The 12,707-nt window shown below is 52.5% G+C and overlaps 1 protein-coding gene and 1 long non-coding RNA gene across 3 annotated transcripts in view; both read left to right on the plus strand.

Annotated features, from left to right (window-relative positions):
- Positions 1-646: 646 nt before the first annotated feature.
- Positions 647-6,125, plus strand: LOC112444741 (uncharacterized). Its single transcript, XR_009493261.1, has 3 exons — positions 647-847; positions 4,584-4,727; positions 5,240-6,125. It is a non-coding gene; the product is annotated as an uncharacterized lncRNA (long non-coding RNA).
- Positions 6,126-7,276: 1,151 nt separating this feature from the next.
- ADAMTS14 (ADAM metallopeptidase with thrombospondin type 1 motif 14) overlaps positions 7,277-12,707 on the plus strand; it is a 95,251-nt gene continuing 89,820 nt past the window's right edge. Inside the window, exons 1-2 of one of the 2 annotated variants that reach the window (XM_005226362.5) lie at positions 7,277-7,684; positions 9,459-9,901. In XM_005226362.5, the coding sequence (XP_005226419.1) occupies positions 7,603-7,684; positions 9,459-9,901 (525 nt within the window). In that variant the 5' untranslated portion in view covers positions 7,277-7,602. The remainder of the gene's footprint in view (positions 7,685-9,458; positions 9,902-12,707) is intronic. The other variant, NM_001192247.3, reaches the window with a different exon arrangement.

The following is a 12,707-nucleotide window of genomic DNA, read 5'->3' on the forward strand; positions in this document are numbered from 1 at the left end:
AGGAAGGAATTGGGTACTGGATGGTTCTGTTGGGTTGCCAGATTAACCAGCTCAGAATGTGCCTGCTTCAGTATTCCATATTATGTGGGGTAATAAATTAAACTATATTTAATTTTGTTGTTGTTACATGTAATTCCACTGATCTAGAAAGGGGAACAGAATGGAGGCCTGGCTCCTCTCTGCTGCAGAGTGCCACCATGGCATCTCAGGGGACACCTGGGTTGTAAGAAAGGTTTGTGAGAAGTGGGTTCTTGCCAAGACTCTGAGTCCTTCTAGCAGATCCAAGTGGCTCCAGGAAATGGAAGCAGTCCCTGCTTGTGACCTACCTCTCTTGAACGCCAAAAGGCCAATGTTAGGCTGCACTGGGCTTTGGCTAGAAGGATGGGATGCTAATATTTCAATCATAGACTGCCAGTTTTGGGAGCGGAAACGGCAGAAGCAGAGTTACTGAAGGACAGCTGGTCTTTCTGGCATCCTTCCCTACAAAGACAGAGAGAGCTCTTCTCTGTGAACCCTCAACACACAGTAACCACAACCACACAACGTCCACATACAGGGCACAAACAGCATTGTTTCTAACTGATCTCACGGTTCAGCTGGTCTCAAGGGTATCAGCTGCTCTGTAATGTATGACAAGTCAGTGTGGTTAACTTAACCCATCCGGGTCTCCTAGATATGGTCATTAGACATATGCCAAAAAATGTGCAGAGGGAATCTGGGGGATAAAAGGAGAAGGTGATGTGGGAAGGGCCAAAGGCATGGTGTCTGGTTCCTCTGGATGCCCCGGAGCTCTGCCCAGGACTCAGGTCACATAACTCAAGCCCAGGCTTTGGAGATGGGATGGGAGGTAAGGGGGGCAGCCTTCTATAAGGAACCTTATATAAGGTCCTTCTATAAGGAACCTTATAACCTTATATAAGGTCCCAAATCCTTAGTGAGTCTGTTTTCAGTCCCAATTTGGCCCTGATTTTCAAGGCTTTGCTTACAACAGTGACTATAGGCTTCCTTGGTAGCTCAGCTGGTAAAGAATCTGCCTGCAATGCAGGAGACACCGGTTTGATCCCTGGGTTGGGAAGATCCCCTGGAGAAGGGATAGGTTACTCACTCCAGTATTCTTGCCTGAAGAATCCCCATGGACAGAGGAACCTGGCGGGCTACAGTCTATGGGGTTGCAAAGAGTCAGACATGACTGAGCGACTAAGCACACACGTGCGCACATGCATGTGTGCATGCACACATACACACACACATATATCTTGTTGTTCAGTCACTCAGTTGTGTCCAGCTCTTTGTGATTCCACAGACTGTAGCAACCCTTTGAGATACCATGGATGCAGCATGCCAGGCTTCCCAGTCCCTCACCATCTCCCCACATTTGTCCAAGTTCATGTCCATTGAGTCGGTGATGCCATCCAACCATCTCATCCTCTGTCGCCCTCTTCTCCTGCCTTCAATCTTTACTATCATCAGGGTCTTTTCCAATGAGATGGCTGTTTGCATCGGGTGGCTAAAGTATTGGAGCTTCAGCTTCAGCAGCAGTCCTTCCAATGAATATTCAGGACTGATTTCCTTTTGGATTGACTGGCTGCATCTCCTTGCTGTCTAGGGGCCTCTCAAGAGTCTTCTCATGTGTACTCATGTGTGTGTATGTATATATAGTATGTATACATATGTATGTATTGGGCAGTGGCGTGTCTTAGGTGCAGCACGCGAGATCTTTTAGCTGTAGCATTTGAAGTCTTAGTTGTGGCATGCAGGATCTAGTTCCCTGACCTGGGGTTGAACCAGGGTTCCCTGCATTGGGAGTGTGGCATCTTAGCTACTGAAGCATCAGGGAATCCCCTCAACAGTGATTCTTAACTAGGATCGTCAGAATCCCCTGAAGGACTTGTTAAAACACAGATCATCTGGGCCCACCTTCTGAGCTTCTGATTGAACAGGTCCAGGGCCTGAGAATCTGCATTGAAGATGGACTCTGAAGTGATGCCTTTTCTGTTGCTCTGGGGAACGCTGATTTGAGAATCGCTGGCCTAGAACTTCTTGGCAGGACAGTGGATCTCAGGTGTCAGGAAGAAGACAGTCAAACTTTTGTTTGTCGTCACTTTGGGCTGAGGTGGGAACCAATGATAAATGGCCAGAGAAGGCTCATCCAGGGTGGGAGGAGCCTAGAGTGGTGATGCTCTAAAATCATCTGACCAGGAACCAGGAATCTTGGGGTGTTATTTTGCTTCTGAGTCATCTCGCTGTGTGACTTGAAAAGATCATGTTTGCTCCCTGGGCCTCAGTTTAGTGCTTTATAAAATGAGAAGATGGCCATTTTCTGTATGTGTTATAGTTTTCAAGGGGGTTGAGGATATAGACTCCAGGGCAGTTGTGACCATGGAGGCTAGTATGCAAAGTGCCTGGTCAGTAAGTGGCAGCTGTGATGACTACTTTGTTATTTTTAATATGCTTTCAAGGCTTGGGGGAGACACAAAGGCAACTCTTCTCTCCCATCTCTTCCTGCAGCCTAGTGACCTTCATGTTGATGGTAGAATCAGAACTTGCAAGTATATGTGTCAGGTTTCCCCCGGAATGATTATTCTGGGAAATACTAAACTCTCCAAATTTTCTTTCTTTCTTTTTTAAAACAGCTTTATTGAGATATAATTCACACATCATAAAATTCATTCTTCCAAAGTGTACAATTCGGTGTTTTTATTATATTCACGGAATTGTGCAACCATCATTTCTATCTGAATTTAGATGGAAGTCCCAAATAGCCATTAGCAGTCACTCTCTATTCTTTTCCTCCCCAACCCCTGGCAGCAGATAACCTACTTAGTATCTCTACACAGATTTATCTATTCTAGCCAGTTTTTATATATATCTCCCCAAATTTTCTATGAACTGTTCCTTCTCCAGCTCCCCTTCATTTGATTATTTAATATTTATTGAGGGTCCATTAGGTGCCACCACCGGACAGGCACTGAGGATGCAAGATGGAAAAAAATCCAGGCGAGCTCCCTGCTCCCTGTGGAACTCATAAACTAGGGAGGAAGCAGATGTTATCTGTGAATCACACAAAATAGGTAAAACTTAACAGTGAGAAGTGCTGTTGGGAGTTGGGAGGGCAGGACAGGCTTCAGACAGTGATGACAGGGATTGTCTGGGCAGAGGCAGGATAGAGCATCCAGGACAGAGGAGACAGCCTGTGCAAAGGCCCTGAGGCGAGACGAGCACGGTGCGTACCTGGAGCTAGGATGGAGGGCTGTGAACGTGTATGTCTCGGGGTTCCCCCTGGAATGATTACTCTGAGAAATACTAAACTCTCCAAATTTCCTTTCTTTTTTAAAACAGATTTTGAGATATAATTCACATGCCATAAAATTAATTCTTCCAAAGTGTACAGTTCAGCATCTTTATTATATGCACGGAATTGTGCAACCATCATTTCTATATGAACTTAGGGGGGACATAGAGGCAGGAGGGTCAGCAGGACCACCCTGTGCAAAGAGAGCCTCGGAGGCTGTGTTAGGGTGTCTAGTCTTCATCCCCAGAGTAAGAGAACCTCTGGAGGTTTATAGCAGAGGCAGTTACATGACCTATGGTGAGTTTTAAATATGTCCTCAGATGCAGTTGGAGTAGAGGTTTCAGGGGGCAGAGCTGGGGGGAGAAGGATCTGTTAGGAAGAACTTACAGCAGTGGCCACTGTAGGGTTGCTAGTGACCTACTGGGGTTGGGGGGCACATTTGAGATGGAAGTAGCTGCATTTGGGGGTCCTTTGGAGTAGATTCCATAGGGCTTGGAGTCGAGTTGGTGACTAGGGTGGCCTGGCTGTTGGGCTTCCTAACTGGGTGCATGGTGGTGGCTCTCACTGAACTAGGGCAGGATTCCCTCTCTCCTCGCCTGAGTGTGTCAGAGCCTGGTGGGTCACTGGTCACACCAGGAGTTATAAGAAAGGGATGCTCTGTGTGTGTTTCAGGGTAACATCTGAAGCACAGCAGCTGGCACTCAACAGTCGACAGCCACCTGCTGTGCCCCTGAACTGGGACAACACTGCACCCTGCTGTGTCTTGCTCATGTCCCCCCTCCCCGCTCCCAGGGGCTTCCTGGCTTCTTGCTGCGGAGACCTGTCTCAGGCTGAGACTCTTACTGTTTTAGGGGGCATCTGTGACTTCCCCTGTGAGGGGAGATTTTTTTGTCTCAACTGCAGACCACTTCCTCTTCCCTTTGGAAGGTGGAGCAGGGGAGGGAAAGAACCGGTGCCTGGAGGAGAGAGGCTGTGCTCCTGCTCATGAGCGAGCAGGGGCCTGGGTTCTGAAGCCAGGGGTCCATTCTTGCTCTCGCTGGGTGAGTAGAGGCAGGTTCCCCCCTCCTCTCTAGAGGGCACCTGTGAAATAGAGGGTGGGGCACTGGCTTGGAGACTGTCTCTGGGCATCTCCAGCTCAAGGCTCTGGGGTTTCGTCTGTGCTCGGAGAACAGGCTGCCTTCCTCCCCAGGGGGTGCTCACAGGTGGCCCTGCTCCTTCATCCACAGGCCGCTTCACCATCCCCGTCTCCCCTGGTTGTCAGGCTTTCTCACACACCTGTCACGTCTTCCAGGGGGTTGCTGACTGTGCAGTGCAAGCTGTTTGCATCTCCTCTTTCCCTACAAGGGCCCTGGATGGGAAGAGTGTTGAGCAAGTGTCGGAGGGCCCTGAGCACGAGAAACATCCAAGTCATTTTCCCACCCGTGTAGGATCTCAGGTGAGAGGCTGGGGACCCAGAACTTGCCTTCCTTGGGGGGTGCCAGCAGATGCCTGTAGATTGCTTTGCTCTGGCTCTGATCTTCTCCAGAAACAGGGCCGGTCACCCAGCCATTTCCCCCACCTTCTGGCCCAGACTCTGCACTCTGCTCCCATGTCCCCTCTTCCCAACAAAGGCTTCCTGACTAGAAAAGAGCTTGGACATAACATTGTTTGCCAACACAAGCAACCACTGTAGCCCCAGGGAAGGGGGTTGGGGTAGAGAGCCAGGGTGAGGTTTTGCTCTCTGCTTGCCAAGACTGGCTCCAGGGAAGGCCCCAGCCCACAGTTCATGAGTCAGGCTGCTGGGGTCCCTCTTGACTTAACCAAGTCTAAGGCAGGAAGTAGGGGGTGGAGTCTAGGGAGGAGACCTGGGCCCCTGAGGTTTCTAGGCAAGCTTCTCTGGGATGGCCCCAAAGAGGGAGAAAATTATCAATCTATCCATACTATGAATTTTCCCTTCTGTTACCACAGGGCCCCCCACTCTGCAGCTGGGAAAACTGAGCCCCCGAGAAGGGAGGCAGGCCATTTTATCCTGAGCTCCCCTGCTGAGTTCGTGGAAGGCCAGAATGGAGACAATTCACTGCCTCTCCTGCTGCTGCTGCTGCTGCTAAGTCGCTTCAGTCGTGTCCGACTCTGTGCGACCCCTTAGACAGCAGCCCACCAGGCTCCCCCGTCCCTGGGATTCTCCAGGCAAGAACACTGGAGTGGGTTGCCATTTCCTTCTCCAATGCATGAAAGTGAAAAGTGGAAGTGAAGTCACTCAGTCATGTCTGACTCTTAGCGACCCCACGGACTACCAGGCTCCTCCTTCCATGGGATTTTCCAGGCAAGTTCCCATTAACATACGGGTCCCCCTCACACTCTTGCTTCATCAGCCCTCACACACAAAACCACACTCTGGCCCTTGACTTCACAGATCTTAAAGAACCAGAAAGAAGAGAAAGAGAACTCTATTCTTCCCAGACTTAATATAGATCGGTTTGGTAATGCCATTCCCAATAACTGGATGCTCGGATGTTGCGTGGAATAGAGCACACTTTGCGTCTCCACGGGACTTCAGAGTTTACATCTGTGGCTCCCAGTGCCTTCACTCTTTGGCCTCACCTTTGACAGATGAGGTCGTGCAATACAGAGAAAAATGACTCGCCCTTGGTCACTTTGTGTTGGGCAGAGTCTAGCCCAGAAGAGTCTTCTGACCCCTACCCTTGTCTCTCTCTCCCACTCAGCACTAGATTCTGGGTTCTAATGCCAGCTCAGCTGCAAATGAGCTGTGTGACCTGAGACATGTCATTTCAGCTCTCTGAACCCGCTTCATAAATGTACTGGCCCTCCAAAATCCTGATGTCATTTCATTCATTCCATGAGTGCTACCTCCCAGGAGGCCCTGAGTCAGGTCCTGGAGCTGTAAGGATGGGTTTTCTAGTTCTCTGCCCACAAAGCAGGAACATATTCAGAGCCCAGGGAGGGTATAGATTAGGAGACCGCATATGGGGAGAAAACAGCAGGAACCCAAGTCCTCTTTCAGGGGACCCAGAAATTCCCAAGAGAAGTCAGGTCAGAGAATTTCCATCCACACATTGGCCTCCCTTTAAGAAAGCCCTATAACAAAATGTCTGAGCTCAGAAGCAGAAAGATTAGGGGTCTTTATATACTTTACAGAAAGATTTTTTTATTTGGCAATTCTTAAAAACAAAACAAAACAAAAACCAAAACTGCTTTCTCCAATTCCCATCTCCGGGTTTACAGTGGATTTACAAATTGTTAGGAGCACATTTATAGAGTAGAGCAGGAAAGAAAGCAGGAGTTGGGCTTTTTGCCTGACTACTGAACTGGTCTCAGCAACATTGCAAAACCAGCACCCATTCTCATCTCTTAGACTCATTTTTTTCCCACGGAAGGCTGTTTGGCGGGTACATGGGTAGTAAGTTTGGAAGCAGAGGATGGTTATCATTTACTGAAACCTATGTGCTATAATTAACACCCATTTCACAGATGAGGAAGCTGAGGTGCAGAGCTAGGATTTCAATCAGGGCTATTTGACTGTAAAGGCAGGGCTCTCTGCCCACCTTGCTCAGCCCTGCTCTGGACTAGGACACAGATCAGTCACTGTACTTGGGGGCAGGTGACTAGACTCCAAAATGGATAGATTCAAAGGGTGGAAGAATACTGGGGGCATCAAGACCATTAGGAGAGAAAGGAGACCCTCTCGGGGCGGGGGTGGGGTGTTCACTATCTCCCATCCAAAGGCAGTGGGCATCCCATCGGCCCAGTGGCTCTGGAAACAAGGAAAGTAAGGGGGACCGGCAAGTAAAGCGGAGCGGAGGAGCCTAGGAAAGTAAGGGCCGTCACTCCGGGGGAGCCAAAGAAGCTGAGGGGACAGTCTCCCAGGGCGCCCGGAGCCCCAGCTCTGGCTCCGCGTGGCACTTCCGATCCGCGCCCTGTGCCCCGCCCACGGGCGCTCTGCGCCCCCTGCTCCGACCCGCGCCCGGCCCCGCCCCGCCAGTGTGCCCACCCCCGGCCCGCCCCGTACTCCCCTCGCCTGGCTCCCGGAGCGTCCCGGAGCGTCGAGGCGCTGGCGGACCGACCCGCCGGCAGTTGGCACTGGGGACGCTGGCGCGTCGGTCGCTCCGCTCTCCCGCCGGCAGCCTCGAGCGCCCGGAGCCAGCGGTCCAGGCGGCGGCGCCGCGCAGGGGCCCGGGATCGGGCGGCAGGAGGCTGCGAGGCGGGAGTCGGCGGCGGCGGAGGAGGCGGAGGCCGGCCGGAGCCCGGATCGCGCCCCAGCCTCGCTTGCAGCCCAGAGCTTGGGGCTCGGCGCCCGTCCGGCCCACAGCCACATGGCTCCTGTCTGCGCACGGCTGTCCTGCCTGTTGCTCTTGCACTGTGCGCTCTGCGCCGCCGCGGGCAGCGGGACTGAAGGTGCGTGCGGGTTGGGTGCGCGGGGGCGCACTGGTTCGGTATGCACGAAGGTCGGTATGGCCCGAGGTGCCCGAGGTGCCCGAGGTGCCCCGCAGCGTTGAAGTGGGGGGAGGCTGTGCGCACACTCTGGCTGTGCTCTCTTTTCTTCTCCCCAGTGCCGCCGAAGCTGTCGGGGATCTCTCTCCTTTTCTAGTGCGAGACTCCGAAGAGTCCCCAGGAGAGGACTGGGGGATAGAAGCCTTTTCTTAGGGGCTGTGTATCTGTCTCTTTGTCTCAGTGTTTCTCACTCTCCTCTCTCTCCTCTTTCACTGCCTTCTCTGTCTCCAGCTTATATGCATATGTGTACAGATAAGTGTGTGTAGGTGTGTGTCAAGTGAACACCAGGCACTCACACTCCTGCACAAACACACATATATCTCTCTCCCCCAGTACTGTCACCCTGTGCCTTGCAGACACCCTCTCATAGACACCAGACACACTCCACCGTTACCCGTGCAGTATGGGGTGCCCTTCTGGTGTCTCTGAGCATGGGGAGGGGGCTCTGGTCTTTCCACGGCAGAGTGCCTGCTTGTCTGAGCTCTGTTCATGTAGGAAACAGGATCCCTTTGGCTGAAGTCTTGAGGGTCTTCTGCTGGGCTGGATAGAACCAGAGGAGAGAGTTTGTTGTCCCCCCCTCCTCTTAACTGCCTTGGGCACGAGGGATTTTCAGGACATATCATTTTCTAGGTTTTTATCAGTGCCGTGAAGGGGGCTGGGAGGCAAGAGATAGAGCCGTGTGGAAATGAAAATTCCTCCCAAGCTCCTATCCATGAATCACTCGGCCTGGAAGCCAGGGAGCTGTCATTCCTGCCCGGCCTGGCTGGGCTTAGCGAGAGCTGTGTAAGGACGGGCCGCTGGCATGTAGCCTGGAGCATGGGGCCATGACCTCACACTTAATTCAGTCCGAGTGGGCAGGTCACCCGTGCGTCTCCTTTTATTTTTGAAGATCTATATTTACCCAGCTTGGGGCTGGGCCATGTCGAAATTTCGGCAGCCACTGTGCTGCTTAAAAAAGTTTCCTTTCTAAACTTGGAAAAACGTAGAACCTGTATTCCTTCCCTTCCCTCTCCAGCTCCTCTTTTCTCCCTGACGTGTGCCCAGGATGCCCTGAGTTTCTAGGTGTGTTTGTTTTGCCAACTGTGTTCCAGGAGCTCAGCGAGGAGGGCCCTACCCCAGGCTGGGCTGGTGACTTCAGTTCCCTGGGGAGTTTGGGCACACCCGGCCACCCCTCTCTTTGCCCAGGGGCTTTCGGGGAATTTCCTTTGTAGTGCCCAAAGTTGGAAGGTTTGTTGCTACAGTGACAGGATTCTGTTTGGCATCATTTATTTTCCTCTGCTAAGTGTAACAAAGATCTGGGATTATTGCGAGCAATTTGTGTCTAGCAGTTTATGAACTTGAACACCGATCATCTGAGTGCAGAGATCCAAGAGCTGAGGGAGCACTGGGTGAGAAATGGATGAATTTGGACTAAGGGGGTCCTTCCAAAGTGCAGTCAATGTTGCAGATCCTTTCCTGTCCCGTGGGGTTTCCAGCTTTGCAACCCTATGGACTGTGCCTGCCAGGCTCCTCTGTCCATGGGATTTTTCAGGCAAGAATACTGGAGTGGGTAGCCATTCCCTTCTCCAGGGGATCTTCCTGACCAAGGAACTGAACCTGCATCTCCCGTGTCTTCTGCATTGCAGGTTGATTCTTTACCTGCTGAGCCACCCGGTAACTCTTTCTTTATTTCCAACAGAGCTGCACTTCTCAAGAAAACTCAGTGACTATGGCGTGACAGTGCCCTGCAGCACAGATTCTCAGGGACGCTTCCTCTCGCATGTGGTGTCCGGACCAGCGGCAGCCTCCGCAGGGAGTGTGAAAGGGGACGGGCCGCCCTCACCACTGTCACACTCCGGTCGCCTGCGGGTGGCTCGAAGCCCACTGCGCCCTGAAGGCGTGACCCTGCAGCCTGGCAGGATGGGGCGCTCCTCCCTGTACTTCAACGTCACTGTGTTCGGGGAGGAACTGCACTTACACCTGCGGCCCAACCGCCGACTGGTTGTGCCCGGAGCCTCGGTGGAGTGGCAGGAGGATTTTCAGGAGCTGTTCCGGCAGCCCTTGCAGAGAGAGTGTGTCTACACCGGGGGTGTCACGGGCATGCCAGGGGCAGCTGTCGCCATCAGCAACTGCGATGGATTGGTAAGGGACAAGCCTCTCATCAAGCTCCACTCCCCCATCCTCTCCCTCACTTCCCACCGTCCCCCGCTCTGCCCGTGAGCCAGACCAATGTGGTTTTCTCCTTGGCTCCCATGTGTTTGGGATTCCTGTGGGCACGGCCTGAAGTCAGGGCCAAGTCGGGGGCTGCGCTGCTTTCCAGAGAGAACCCCACATGCCCCACTGGCCACAAGGTTCACACTCTGTCGGCTTTAAAGTGGCCAAGATAGGATGGTACCGTATCCTCTTGATCCCCCACCATCTACTGACGCACCGGGACCACAGCTCACCGTCAGGGATCTGAGTATGCATGCATGCAGGTGTGAGGCAGGTGGGCTTTGCTGGGGCTGGGTCCTGGCTGCGCCGCTCCTGAGCCACCACGCTTTGGATATGTCAGTTGCCCTCTGGTGGTCCTTTCCCTCACGTGTGGAGCAGTGTTTAATCTGCACGTATTTACTGTACGTGCTCCTGTCCAGCCTGGCGGATATGGCACCGCCTAAGACAGACATGGCCCCTGCCCTCCCGGACCTGATGTGCTGGTGATGACAATATGACCGACCTCACCAGGCAGCATGGCCAGTGGATGGCACCTGCTTGGCACATGGTCAAGGCTGCCGGTATCAGCTGCTGTTATTCTCTTTACTACTGTGTCCTTTCTCATGCCCCACTGTCTCTGGCCCTGAAGCCAGCCTGCTCTTCTGTGGCTCTCTGCTCTGAGTTCCCTTTCTTAGGACTCTGTCCTCCCAGGCACAGGGAACCTCCTGCTAGTTGGTTCCATGTTGCAAACCAGAAAGCCACAGGTGGCTTCTGTCCTCCTCACGCTCAACTGCTGCCGGATCCCATTCCCCTCGATGCTCCGTCTGCTGTGTCAGGCCCTCATGAGCCTCCATGGCAGCCGCAGGGCCTGGATGGGTGCTGTTTTCATGGTCTCTGCTTTACCAAGCACAGGCTGATATGTCCACGAAAGGACCTACCCACCCCTCTGCCTTTCGGCTTTAAGAAAGGGATGAATCAGATGGTTCAATTGTAAGGGGGCTTCTTTCCTCACTGGCAGGGCTGGGAGCACTTCTTACCATTTTCCCATTCTTAAGAAGTGTGTTCCTGCTCAATGTCATGGCTCCTTTGTCTAGATCAGTGTTTCTCAATCTTTTTTTTCATTATCATCCCCCGGAGGAGCTTTTTGGATACGTTTCCTCTAATTGCTCCCCGATGAAACCCTAATACCATAACTCTATTGAATATGTCTTTCAACTCTGTATATCTATGTTTTATGTATAAAATGAGTGAATTTTTTTGCTTCCCAAAGAATCAATTTTTGCCCATTGGAAACACCAGAGCCCCACTGAAAGGCAGGGTCTAGGCAGTGGTTGTTTCTTAGAGTGGATTGTATACCAGAATCACCTGGAACATGAGGGTTCTGTGGAGCAGACTTGGAGGAACCCAGACGGGAAGGCCAGCTGTGAGGAGGCTGAGACCTTGTCCTGCCGCCAGGGTGAGCCTTGGCTGCCAGCCCGCCCTGGCTCAGCAGTCCAGGGACTCTCCTCAGCAGGAGCCCTCAGTCAGCCTTGGCTAGCACTGTGCTGTGGCCACCGGTTTTGGTTGAAAATCCAGAGTGACATGGGAAGTCACCCAGAGACGCAGTGTCTTTATAGACAGAACGCACCAGGGCATGTCGGTGGCTTGGGCTGAAGGACAAGGTTACCTGAAGTCATCAGTCACATGGGCTGTAAGCTGTTTGGTGACAGAGATGGTCTCCTTGACCACCTCCATTAATGTCTATGGGGATCTGAACAAAGGCGTGAGTGGTGATCGTTGCCAGTAATAGATAGCTACCCACCCTCTTTGTACTCTGGAAACCCTGTCATTGAAGCAGCTCAGCAGGCGTTGACAAGTGGGCACTGGATGCTTAGCTGACATTGATGACTTGTGGTGGCCTCTGAGTAAATGTTCTCATTGGCTGTGTGACCTGGGCAGGCCACTCCCCCTCTCTGGGCTTATTCCTCTCATTTGTCCAAGGAGGGGCTGCCCTCGCTGCTTGCGGGCAGATGGAAATCTATTCTGTGTGACATTTGCAGAAGTTGGATCCGGTGTTGGAGGCTATCCACAGATAGGCTTCTGGAAGCCTGTTCCGCAGTAGAACTGAGGCTCCAGGAGTGGCTTGCCTGGTCCCCTTGCCTTTCGTGGGAGGAAGAAGTGGACGTCATGGGCTGGGCCCCTGCCTGTGCCCTCAGCTGTCCCCAGAGACCAGTCCCTAAGTCCAGCTCTCAGGAATCTCCCCGACCAGTTCCCTGGCAGGGATCACGGTCCAGCACAGAGGCCCGCTGCCCAGGCAGGGATTTCCTCACTTCCAGTCCCTTCCAGAAAACTGCCCTGTGTCCCGTGAGATCAGATGTTCTTCACGCTCACCCAGCTGAGTCACCTTGGGGTTCAGAGTCCACAGTGCAGCCCTTCTGATGATCAGATTTAACTCTGCATCTTTATGTGCCCTCTGGATTTTAACCCCATATCTTAAATACTAAATACAGTCATTCATTCTGGAAAAATACGTAATGAGAGCTGGCCACAGGCAGGCTCCACAGGGAGACTGAAGAAAGTGCAAGAGACACAAATAAGAACAGTGACGGTCACCAGCCACAGCCGCAGCCCAGGTGCAGCACACATACGTCATGTGCGCCGTTAAGCTCATTCATTACGTAGGTGGGGAAACTGAGTCATGGGGAGGAGATGCGATTATTATTGTTGTTTTAGCAAAGATGATATTTGAACTGGCCTTGAAGGATGAATAGAAGTT

This window comes from Bos taurus, chromosome 28 (genome assembly GCF_002263795.3).
Source record: "Bos taurus isolate L1 Dominette 01449 registration number 42190680 breed Hereford chromosome 28, ARS-UCD2.0, whole genome shotgun sequence".
Taxonomy (NCBI): Eukaryota; Metazoa; Chordata; class Mammalia; order Artiodactyla; family Bovidae; genus Bos; species Bos taurus.